This window comes from Colias eurytheme, chromosome 32 (genome assembly GCF_061535395.1).
Source record: "Colias eurytheme isolate Ceu_HAF_F1 chromosome 32, ilColEury1 Martin Lab GWU primary, whole genome shotgun sequence".
Classification (NCBI taxonomy): Eukaryota; Metazoa; Arthropoda; class Insecta; order Lepidoptera; family Pieridae; genus Colias; species Colias eurytheme.
In genome coordinates, this window is record NC_143011.1 from 4,185,530 (window position 1) to 4,198,161 (window position 12,632).

The 12,632-nt window shown below is 36.8% G+C and overlaps 2 protein-coding genes across 2 annotated transcripts; both read right to left on the minus strand.

The window, feature by feature from the left end:
* Nucleotides 1-7,689: 7,689 nt before the first annotated feature.
* LOC149895198 (uncharacterized) lies at nt 7,690-9,455 on the minus strand. Its single transcript, XM_090119224.1, has 2 exons — nt 8,658-9,455; nt 7,690-7,863 (listed from the first exon to the last, which is right to left on the minus strand). The coding sequence occupies exons 1-2, from the start codon at nt 8,815-8,817 to the stop codon at nt 7,706-7,708; spliced, it is 318 nt and encodes a 105-aa protein (XP_089975350.1). The 5' UTR covers nt 8,818-9,455; the 3' UTR covers nt 7,690-7,705.
* A 169-nt stretch (nt 9,456-9,624) lies between these two features.
* Nucleotides 9,625-11,644, minus strand: LOC149895199 (uncharacterized). The gene has a single exon (XM_090119223.1). The coding sequence runs from the start codon at nt 11,627-11,629 to the stop codon at nt 10,475-10,477; it is 1,155 nt and encodes a 384-aa protein (XP_089975349.1). The 5' UTR covers nt 11,630-11,644; the 3' UTR covers nt 9,625-10,474.
* Nucleotides 11,645-12,632: the final 988 nt, after the last annotated feature.

Sequence of the window (12,632 nt, forward strand, 5' to 3'; positions counted from 1 at the left end):
GAACATAGTGCATAAGGGCATAAGTCGTTATATTATATATAAATAGCTAACTTAATTGTCTTACCATTTAACAATACCTCAGTCATGAACCACAGATCCTCGCACTCCGATTCCCAATTTTGAATGCGATACGATGGAGTGTCGCGTGATATTGCAAACAGTATTGTTATCGAGGGTACTTATAAAATTACTTAAAATTAATTAAGTTTAGGTAAGTTGATATTCAACTAATAATCCATCGTGCTATTATCTCGAATAGCCTCCTGGATAAGCAGGTAATTATAAAATAATTAAATAAACAATTATCTTAATCTAATACATATTATAAAGGCGAAAGTTTGTAAGGATGTATGGATGTATAGATGTATGGATGTATGGATGTATGGATGTTTGTTACTCTTTCGTGTAAAAACTACTGAACCGATTACAATGAAATTTAGCACACATATAGAGGGTAACTTGGATTAACACATAGGATAGTTTTTATCCCGGAAATCCCACGGGAGCGGGAACTGTGCGGGTTTTCCTTTGCAAACGCGGGCGAAGCCGCGGGCGGAAATCTAGTACTATTATATAGGCGAAAGTTTGTATGGATGTATGGATGTTTGTTACTCTTTCACGTAAAAACTACTGAACCGATTACAATGAAATTTAGCACACATATAGAGGGTAACTTGGATTAACACATAGGATAGGTTTTATCCCGGAAATCCCACGGGAACGGGAACTATGCGGGTTTTCCTTTGAAAACGCAGGCGAAGCCGCGGGCGGAAATCTAGTATACCAATAAAATAACCATTGTGACCTATTTATTTACAATTATGTATATGTAATGAAGTAACATTTAGTAAACTACTTATATGCTTTTAAAATTCCGTAAAATTATCATAATTATATAAACTTCGGAGATCATAATTATATCTCTGGACTACTGGGTTTTTCTACTGCATTTAATTCTACTGATTCTTTGTCAATAGTATCAGATTTCGGGGCATCACACCCTCTTCGATCTGCCGATATAATTTCCTTCATTTTTTTCTCTAACTCCTGATAAAACTCTTCTGGGTCATCGTCATCTTTTCTTTTAGGTACCACTTCAATATTTAGCTCTGGTAAAGATTCACTCGAGTCAGTACTGCTGCGTCGCTCTCGCGATTCTGATGAGGGAGATAACCCTGAAAGTAAATGAACAATGATTTAGTTATTATACCTTTTCTTTATTTTTCCGATCGCATTGGAATCACTACATAGTATAAAACAAAGTCGCTTTCTCTGTCCCTATGTCCCTTTGTACGCTTAAATCTTTGAAACTACGCAGTGTACGCTACGATGTGACAAAACACATTTAATTCTACTGATTCTTTGTCAATAGTATCAGATTTCGGGGCATCACACCCTCTTCGATCTGCCGATATAATTTCCTTCATTTTTTTCTCTAACTCCTGATAAAACTCTTCTGGGTCATCGTCATCTTTTCTTTTAGGTACCACTTCAATATTTAGCTCTGGTAAAGATTCACTCGAGTCAGTACTGCTGCGTCGCTCTCGCGTTTCTGATGAGGGAGATAACCCTGAAAGTAAATGAACAATGATTTAGTTATTATACCTTTTCTTTATTTTTCCGATCGCATTGGAATCACTACATAGTATAAAACAAAGTCGCTTTCTCTGTCCCTATGTCCCTTTGTACGCTTAAATCTTTGAAACTACGCAACGGATTTTGATGCGGTTTTTTTAATAGATAGAGTGATTCAAGAGGAAGGTGTATATGTATAATAATTAAATTAAATAGTGGAGAAGTACTGTTATTTTTGAGGTTTCTAATGTGATGCCGTAAATAATTACATTTTTTCCTCTTACCTACATTGCAAACGCAGGCTAAACCCTACGAGTTTTATCAAAATAATGTACTAAGTATTGAAAAGGTCTACAGAAAAGTCCGTGATGGTATATATTATGTCTATCTCTTATGGATAACCCACAATAACTTTCTTTTGTCATTTACTTTAAAAATTGCGGGACGTAGCGTTTGCGGCGGTACCGGCCGGCCGCCATTGCACCCGTGCGAAGCCGGGGCGGGTAGCTAGTTTATATATAAAGAATAGTTTATGAGCAAACATAAACTACAAGTATCTTTTGCACATGATATCCCTCATAGAAGTGGACTTCATCACAGGGCCGTAGCTAGTCGAATTTGAGGTAGGGCAGCGGTTCATCATCATTATCTCCAGCAAAATTAGCCATAAGAGGTTAAAAAATACTAATAGCAGTACAGGCTTCTATTTTGATAAAATAAATATTGTCTCAACTTACTTGGTTCCTCCTCAAAATATTCTTCATTACTTAAGCGCGACATATTTAATTAATAGAGTTTTGTTTGATTTAACAATTAAATGAGATTATCGTGTTTAAAAAAATACTCTTGAAGAGGGTAGACGTGAATTAAAAGAATTCTAATTACGATGATCTGGGATCAGGAGTTGCCATTTGAAAAAAAAAGAAGAAGAAGAAGAATTACGATGATAGTCATGCCTAAACTGTGAACACGAAATGAAATGAGATAACTAAATAAACATTTAATTAAGTGTACAAATTGTATTTATCCATATAAAAATTCGCCAGTGTGATTCGTTTTTGGTTCAAGCAGTCACAAAATTCATCGATTTACCTATACTTTATATAATTATCTGTGTTCAGAGTATTCGGCCTGATTACCGGCTGTATGCCTATTTACCTAATATGTAGTATAAAAAAAACCGGCCAAGTGCGAGTCGGGCTCGCGCACAAAGGGTTCCGTAGCAGCAAATATAATAAATTACAGTTAAATCAACCTATCTCAAAAACTATAAGAGATACTTTGATCAAACCAAAAATCGTTGAAAGAGTTAATTAGCATGCATCACCTCTATTTTTTTTAGAATTTTATACCCCGTAGTTATAAAAATAGAGGGGGGGGGACATACTTTTTACGACTTTGAGAGCTGATATCTCAAAAACCGTTCACTTTAAGAAAAATGTTTTTTAGAAAACTTTATATCATTTTAAAAGACCTTTCCATTGATACCCCACACGGGTATGTACATCGAAAAAAAAAATTTCATCCCTCAGTTACATGTATGGGGGGCCCCACCCCCAATTCTTTTTTTTACTATTTAGTGTCATATTTTTGTAGCGGTTCATACAACACATATTCCCATCAAATTTCATCACTGTAGTACTTATAGTTTCCGAGTAAATCGGCTGTGACAGACGGACAGACGGACAGACGGACAGACGGACATGACGAAACTATAAGGGTTCCGTTTTTGCCATTTTGGCTACGGAACCCTAAAAATTGTCCCTGGAGTAGCATAAATGGCGAAAAATCGCCTACGTTGGCAACACTGATTAAAAACAAAAATTAGCATCAAACTTGTGTTTAGCTATCGGTTTAAATGTGTGGGTTTGGCGACAGTGGTTTTCATATTAATAATTATGACACTATAGCACTTCTATTTGTTTTAATTGCTCCGAGGTTTTTACTGTTCTGTGCCCGAGACCAGTGTTGCCAGCAAGACTAACATAAAATTTGCTAAATGGCTGTTAAAATTTTGCCAAAATTTTGCTAAAGGATTTATAATTAAGCTAAATATTTTGCTAAAAATTTTTAATGTCAAATAAAACGACATTTTACTTAAAATTTTATATATCCAACACATTTATTTACACATAATATGTAAATAATGACATCATAAATAATAACATCTCTTATTCGAGTGTGTTATTATCAAATAAAATATTAATATCTTGGTCTTCATCCGCAGCCGATAATGTTGACGTAGACGTGGAAGCCTCATTGCCAAGACTATATATTTCCTTGGTGCCTATAGAGCGCAGTACATTATCCGGAACTGTGTAAGAGTAGCAGCATTTTCCTGCCCTCTTTAGGTCGAATCTTATGTATAAAATGGCATTTAAAGTTTTTACCGACAAACGGTTGCGAAGCTTAGTTTTGACGACATTCATTTGGCTAAAAACACGTTCTATTTCCGCGTTGGAATGTGGTAGTGATAATAATGATATTGCCAGCTGTGATAAATCTGCAAAAGGGTTATTACCAGCTGCGTCTTTATAATCCATTACTTCATTCCAGAATTCCAAGGTGGAAGTTGTGCATGTCCATGAAATGTCGACTAAATTTACGTATGCAAGGTAGCAAAACTGTAGTTGGTTTCATATGGTTTAACTTTTATTATATTATAATATTTTATATGCTAAAAAATAAGCTATATGCTAGACAACAAATAAAAATGCTAAACAATGTAAAAATATGCTAAATTTAGCATAAATTATGCCAAATTGGCAACACTGCCCGAGACGTTACTCTAGAAATCGAAATCTGACATCAGTAATCGAATGCAGTGAATAAAAATCATCATAATAATAAATGCGTTGTGTTTTTTTATTATACTTGCCCTTTTTTTGCTCCTTAAATTTACGAAAGAAAGTATACTACTTTAAAAGGGATTCGCTTGATGAATTTTAAAATTGACATGTGTATCAAGTTCGAGCGACACATGTTTCTAGTCAGTATCGATTAATTCACTATAATCGATGTTTCACTTTCTAAGCAGGTTACCTCTCTTCGAAGATAAATTTGATAGACGTCAAAATTCAAATCAATGTTGCGTACCTACAAGTTGCGACTTGCGTATTTTGGCTGTTTGGGCGTTTGGCATGGTTTTAACAGTTGACTGTTGAAGATTATGAAAACAAAGAAAATAATAAGGTTGATGGTTCATAATAATTTCATATCGCCGATCTTCTCATTACAGAAAGTGCATATATTGCTATTAATTATGTTCAGTCTTGCAAGGTGTGAAGTGATTTATTGGTTTATTGTGGCCAAATCTTAATCTGTTGATTGTGATGATAAACTCACGACTAGTTACATCCAGCTCATCATACCAAGGTCTTCTCTGTAAATCTTCTTGAATATTTCCATACCATTTTCCTTTAAATTTCTGATCCTACTTCCAGAATTCTAACCACGTACTATTTAACGAGACATTTACATCGGAATACTCTACTCTACTACTACTACTCTTACTACTACTACTACTCTTTCAAATAAACTCACCCGCAATTTTTTACTTTTTGTCAAGGTGTACAAGTTTATAATATTATTCTAAAACGTTAGAAGTGAATTGTAAATCCTTTGAAATAAATGTATCTAAATCTAATTTACTTTTTGGTTCTTATTTGATTAACTTTTCATCTGGGATTGTTAATATATTATATAATATAAAAATTTGTGTGATTTATTGGTAGGTATACTATCTGCACACCTTACTCTTTCAAATAAAGAAATAAGTAATTACTTATGTATTCAAATTCACATTGGCGTCCATATATTCTGTGCCTCCAGTGAATAAGGGATTCTAATTCAACCAACTACTACTAGCTACTCCGTATGTCTTTTGGGTAGACGGAGGCAAATAGGATTTTTATTCCAACTTTATCATTTGATATTTTGAAAATGTACGTTCGTGTACGGTACATTTTCATACCGTCAGAGTCATTTTGCAGATTATAGTGGTGCAGCACTGAACACTGTCTATTAGGTGGCTGGTGCTGCTGACCGGGCCTTCAGTTCCGCTTTCCAGAATACCTTCACCCTTCTAGGTGCTACTACTACTGAAATAGCGGTACTCTATCGCGTCGTTCAGGTCTCTAACTGACAGGATTTCTCATATTATCGTAACAACCTCGCTCGTTCTAACGAGAACAAATTATCGCCAAGGAATTCTGCTGCAGGATAATGGCAAGAGAGATTTTAAGCTTAACTATGCATTATTATGTTCAGGAATATGGTGGATTTTGAATACTATCGTCGTCTGAAAGTATCTCCTTTCGATTAACTTCATTAAGGATGCAGATCTGATCCCATCTTTGTTCCGTAGGAATGCTACGACAGTCTAAACGTTACACTGTACAAAGAAAATTGCCCTAAATATAGTCGGTTGTTCCAACATCCGTAATATGGCTAGCCTGCCTTGCTAGCCCTTGATTGTAACTGCTACCAATGGAGGCATTGCTCTTGTGTTGTCCACAGTTGTGCGAGTGCAAAAATGAAGAACTGAGCTCGTGGGGAGCTATGTCGAATGAATCTGTGTTAAGATTATGGCAGTATAGGACAGTTAGCTGTGGATGCGAAGACAGGACATTACTTTATTCATCCGTAAACACGCGAGGCAGCCACGGACAGCGATATAGCAAGAACTAAACTAGCAAAGTTTAGTTCGCTTACCAGACTTTGTCATGTTTTAAATGCAGTATATCCTCTGTATAGCATTGCATTTATGACTATTGATAAACTTAATTCACCCGTAAACACGAGAAGCAGGCACGGATAGCGATATAGCAAGAACTAAACCAGCAAAGTTTAGTTCGCTTACCAGACTTATATTTTAAAAGCCGTATAGTCTGTACATTTCATTTATTGCCCCCCCCCCCCCCCCTAAAAGCAAAGAAATGAGAAGTCATTTGGCAGAGCTTTCTCGTAAAGGGTAGGGGTTCCAAGTTTAAAGCAGATACGAATCTAACGCATTCTCATTTCAGTCACCTGTCGCGCCCACTGCACTCACACCTTACGCTGGCTGCAGCGAGGCTCTCCGCGAAGCCTTCTTACGGAGAAACATCCCATCGGAAGCTGTCGAACTAATGTTGGCATCGCTTTCCAGTAACACTAAGAATCAATATAACGTAACTTATAAACTATGGTGGCAATTTTGTCTAGATAGAAATATTTCCAATTTTGAAAGTACAGTAGCGACAGTTATATCGTTTTTAACAAATGAGTTTAACAAAGGGGCTTCATATGGTACTTTAAACTCGCACAGGTCTGCCTTGTCTTTAATCTTAGGAAATAATATCGGGTCGGATGAATGCATAAAACGACTCCTAAAGGGAGCATTCAAATTGAAACCCAGTAATCCTAAATACAATTATTCTTGGGACCCACAATTAGTTTTGAACCATATCTCAAGCTGGTTTCCTAATATAAACATTAATTTGGAGCAGTTGACTAAAAAATTAGTAATTTTACTTGCGCTGTGTACAGCACAGCGGTTCCAAACTTTATCCCTTATCAATCTTAATAATATTTATTTCTCAGACAGTGGAGCTAAGATTTTCATAACAGACTTGATAAAAACTTCGGCTCCGGGTAGAGATCAACCCCTTCTTATACTTCCATACTTTAAAGAAAATATAAGTATTTGTCCCGCTACTGCACTTTCTGATTATATCAATGTCACAAAACATTTGAGGAATGAGGAGGACAATAGATTAATACTAACTTTTAAAAAACCTAATAAACCCGCCACAACTCACACAATCAGTCGTTGGATCAAAAACGTGTTATCGGAAAGTGGTGTCAACATTTCAATATTTAGTTCACATAGCACAAGACACGCTTCAACATCTACTGCTTGTGCTAGTGGTGTATGCGTTGATAATATACGTAAAACTGCTGGCTGGACTAAACATTCCGAAACCTTTGCAAGGTTTTATAAACTTAATGTAGTTAATGAAAACGAATTTGCAGAATCAATTTTGCAAGAATAATGTTTGATTATATTTTTGTTAATATACAAAATAAAACTACGCCTAGCGCTTTTATCTGCAATCCGCCACCACTTGTCATCCCCTCTATTGGCGCTGTTTTAGTTTTTGTCTAACACGGCCTCTCCTGACTGGAGGACGTCCTCGTTCTCCTTTGTTTTATGCGGAGAAGTACAGGCTCCTCTCGAAGTGCCTGATGCAGGTTCAACAACAACGACTGGGTCATTTGTGGACTCCTCATCTTCAATACTGGCAGCATCTGGGAAGGATTAATGATAAGGTATTAGCAACTAATAAACATTACACTCCCCTTATAACAGGTAAGCGCAATACACAGAGAGGAAGCACTACGTTCGCTATCTCTGACACCAATGACAGTATAACATGGGCACAACGTTCGCGTATTATACTTTACGCATATAAAATAAAACGACCATATGACATAGGCACGACGTTAGCATATCATGAGTCCAAAACAAATGACGTATAACATAGGCACGACGTTAGCATATTATACGTTACGCATATAAAATAAAACGACCACATGACATAGGCACGACGTTAGCATATCATGAGTCCAAGACAAATGTATAACATAGGCACGACGTTAGCATATTATACATTACGCATATAAAATAAAACGACCACATGACATAGGCACGACGTTAGCTTATCATGAGTCCAAGACAATTGTATAGCATAGGCACGACGTTAGCATACTATACGTTACACATAGAAAATAAAACAACCACATGACATAGGCACGACGTTAGCTTATCATGAGTCCAAGGCAATTGTATAGCATAGGCACGACGTTAGCATACTATACGTTACACATAGAAAATAAAACAACCACATGACATAGGCACGACGTTAGCTTATCATGAGTCCAAGACAATTGTATAGCATAGGCACGACGTTAGCATACTATACGTTACACATAGAAAATAAAACAACCACATGACATAGGCACGACGTTAGCTTATCATGGGAAAACTATAATTTGTGACATAGGCACGTCGTTCGCTTATCACAAATTAGGGATCAGCTCACCCTCAAAAAACGCAGCACATGTCTCAGGAGTCCACTCCCCACGCCACGGCACCATGAATTCTGTCGCAGCTTGCGTCGATTTGCCATAAGAGCCCTCCAGTAACTGCAGCTCGTATCGACCGTGGGGAAGCGTTTTGACCACGCGATATGGGCCGCGCATACCCGAGTCGAGTTTGCCAGTTGTTTGAGCCTGTTTTATAACAAAAAGCAAAGAATTAATTTCAAATAACCGTGATGCCTTTCGGCTAGCATTCACAGTTTTGTCTTGCCAACGTTGGTTATATTTTTTTTAAACGCTCAGAAACACGTTGTCTACGCATTTCTCGTAATGCGTCGCGATTGGGACGAGAGCCTTCTAGTGCGATGTCACCAATGAGGTAACGTAAAACAGGTCACGCAGCTTTAATACCCACCAATAGATTCAGAGGTGAAAAGCTTGTAGTTTTCTGTTTTGTAATGTTCAGAACCAGCTGTAGTCGCCATATGACATCAGACCAATCATTTTGTCGGTGATTGCATTCTATACGAACCATGTTGAGTAAGGTTCGACAATAACGTTCAACCTGCCCGTTTGAATTATGCATCTCTGGTGTTATGAGATGCATGTCAATGCCCAAGTCAGTAAAAAGTTTTGTTATTTCTGAACTCTGAAACATTCGACCCCGATCTGCCACAAATAATTTTAGAGGTCCCAAACAAAGAGATAACATTATAAAAAAATATTTTTAATTCAGTGGAATCTTGACCAAACATAGGATACAAATTACAAAAGACAGTATTTGGAAAAATGTGCGTTTTTATGTGCTATACATATCAAACAATGGTCAATGTATTTTTTTTTACAAATAATAACACCAACCAGATAGTGTCTATAATTTTGCAAGGCCTTTACAACGGCTAAAGTTTCAAGTTTCCAGCTCATAGGAATGATACCTTGGCTCAGCACCTTGAGTTTGTTTACTGAAGTAACTCACCACCCGCTTATGCCCCTTTTCATGAACCTGAAGAAGCACTGCACCATATCCTATACAGCTGGCATCTATATGAACTTCAATAGGTAAAGCCGGATCATACATAGCTAACACAGGTTCACTGGTAAGATGAGAAATAATTACTTGGCGTGCTTCTTCTTGTTCACTACTCCAAATAAAAGGTACCCCTTTTTTCGTCAACTTTGTAATAGGCACAGCCTTTATAGCAAAGCCAGCTATGTAACGTCGAAAATAACTTGAACTGTCTGGTTTGTTTAACGGTCTTTGGAATCGGTGCTTCGACCAAAGCTTTAATCTTTTGACCACTCGGTCGTACCTGACCCTGACTAATCGTACGTCCCAAATATTCGATTTAAGTAGATAGAAAAGAGCATTTCTTTAAATTTATGGAAAACTCCGCGCTTGTAAGAGTTTTAAGAACTCTACGTAAAATCGACAAACCCTCCTCAACCGTACCGCTCATAATGAGGACATCATCGACGTAAACTAGGGCTTCACGATTTAATATATCGGTGCCAATGATGATTGGTGTATTCATCAATTTTGAACTAACTACGTGTAAATCTACTTCTAAAGTAATTTCATTAAACTCTATTGGTAAAGTGACAAAATAAGTCGATTCAATTTCCTGCCCACCAATACCACGCAAGATCCTAAATGCAGGCATTCGCGCACATTTCAAATGCTTTAATAATGATAAGGAAAATAATGATATACTAGAGCCGCTATCGATTAAGACATCGACTGGGATTCCCTGGATGACAGCTACAACAATCTTTATTCTTACTGTCCGGGTTTTCTTCGCAAAAATTAACATTGTTTGTATTACGTGCCTCCCGACTTTAATTTTGCAAAACACGCCTCAGTTTTATGGCCGGGCTTTTTGCAGAAATCACACAATACAGATTTATTCGAATTATTAATAGAAAAATATTTATGGTCATTACTTTGATTAGAAAGAATCGACTTAGCTTTTTTAGAACAATTTGATTGTGTATGACCATGTTGACCGCACAAGAAACATTTCTGTTCGTTAAATCGTCGTTTACGATTATTAACTACATGTTCAGATTTTAAAGAACGATCATAGCGCGACCTGTGATCAAAATGTCTGTTTGAGGAGGAATTGGATTTAACGTAAATTGAAAAGAATTCAACCAATTCATTTGTCGTTAGCTTTGCATTAATGGCTGCAGCGCGAATCTGCGGATCCGTAATCCCTCGTATTATTATTGCAGATATAAGTTCGTCACTTAACCCCCTAACAACACGCAACCTTAGAAGAGAGCGACGAGCATAGTCTGCATACGTTAGGTATTTATCAGAATTGGTACTCATAACGTCATATAAAATATTCGCGATATCAGGTTTCTTAGGACACAAAGGTTTAAATTCTTTTTTAAAATTGCTCCAACTACGGTCTGATGTTACCCATTCATTGAGCCAGGTCCTAGCATCTCCCTTTAAACAATTACCTATACGAGATAGACACTCATTATCATTCCATTGATTTATAACCTTAGCGCAATCGACCTCCTCACACCAGGTTTCTATATCGTTTATACTCGGATCAAAATTTGAAATGTAATAAGATTGGCTCAACCTCACCGTCGTATTGATTGATCGTATAGCATCAACAATACGATTAGTAGCGTTACGATCGCAGCCGACTGTGGCGCTCCCGGAATGTCCCGGTGAAGAAGGGACCGCCGACCCTGAGTGCGCCGCAGGCTCCGGATGCACAGCGACGGGCTCGACGATCCGTGACCTCGGCGGCGTTGTTGTCACACCGCCAGTGTTGGATCCTCGTCGTGACGGAGAAGAGTGACGTTCTTCTAACGACTTTAGTCTATCTGAAATTTGTTGCATTTGTTGTGTTAATGCATCGTTGAAAGGACTATACCGTCGTCGGCTGCGTATAGGAGGTGTAGCACTACGATTCCTAGAACGGCTTCGGTCTTTGTGCTTCTTATTAGGCATCTCGTACGTAATTTTTTTTTTTTTTTACAATGGAGGAAAATGTCGATACAAGGAAACGATAAAAATTAAATATGAAGAAAAAAAAACTATTAACTTAATATTTCGTTAACGTAAAGAAAAAAACTAAGTTGCGGGTACATTTAAAAAAGAATACGTATCGTACTATACAAAGGTGAAATAAGCGTAATTAAATCATATGCTGTAATTTTGTTAAACAAAACACATAAATCACAAAAGGTTTAAATAAATGCTTCAATTACTATACCAAAGCTGCTTTAAGCTATAAATTGATAAGAAGCTCGCTTCTCCTTAGATAGCAAATGATCGGAATATACTCACCAAAATTTTGCGTTATATACTTAGCCACACAACTACTATTTTAATTTCACTTAAACGAAACAATGAAAAGTTTATAAAGTATTATTGAGGGTAATTTAAAAGTGTAATGAACTAATTCGTTTGAAGAGTCAAACTGCCATTTTCAGAAAGCAAACGGTTAAGGACGCGTGAGAATCACTATCCCTCTTCTGAATTTAGGAACAGAAGTGGGAATGAAATAAAAAACACAACGTTACAATTATTTACAAAACTCGTTAATAACTTTATTAACACTAATACCATTTAAATTTAAAACCAAGAACACGAAATACAAAATACAAAATTATAAAATAATTTTACACTAATTCCACAATAATTTCTTTAAACATTACAGTAAAAAAAATCTTATACAAAGGAAAATAACTAGGCAGTTGACTTCACAAACGGGCAGAGTTGTAGTATGTCAATTGACTCGCGACGAATGGTGCCGCGAATGAGCGCGCCAGCGCTTTTATCTGCAATCCGCCACCACTTGTCATCCCCTCTATTGGCGCTGTTTTAGTTTTTGTCTAACAGTATCATATAAAATTTTTGGTTAATCCAGCTGGTATAACAAGGTAATGCGCTTTCGTGTTTTAACTACATAATTAGTTCAATATTAATTTAGCCGTAAAATACGTTATTT

What these genes read in the sequence shown, in the direction of transcription:
- LOC149895198 (XM_090119224.1), bottom strand. Translation starts at nt 8,817, where the DNA reads ATGCGCGGCCCATATCGCGTGGTCAAAACGCTTCCCCACGGTCGATAC. An exon ending in ATGTGCTGCGTTTTTTGAGG is followed by an intron (nt 7,864 to 8,657) that starts GTGAGCTGATCC and finishes AATCCTTCCCAG; the next exon opens with ATGCTGCCAGTATTGAAGAT.
- LOC149895199 (XM_090119223.1), bottom strand. Translation starts at nt 11,629, where the DNA reads ATGCCTAATAAGAAGCACAAAGACCGAAGCCGTTCTAGGAATCGTAGT.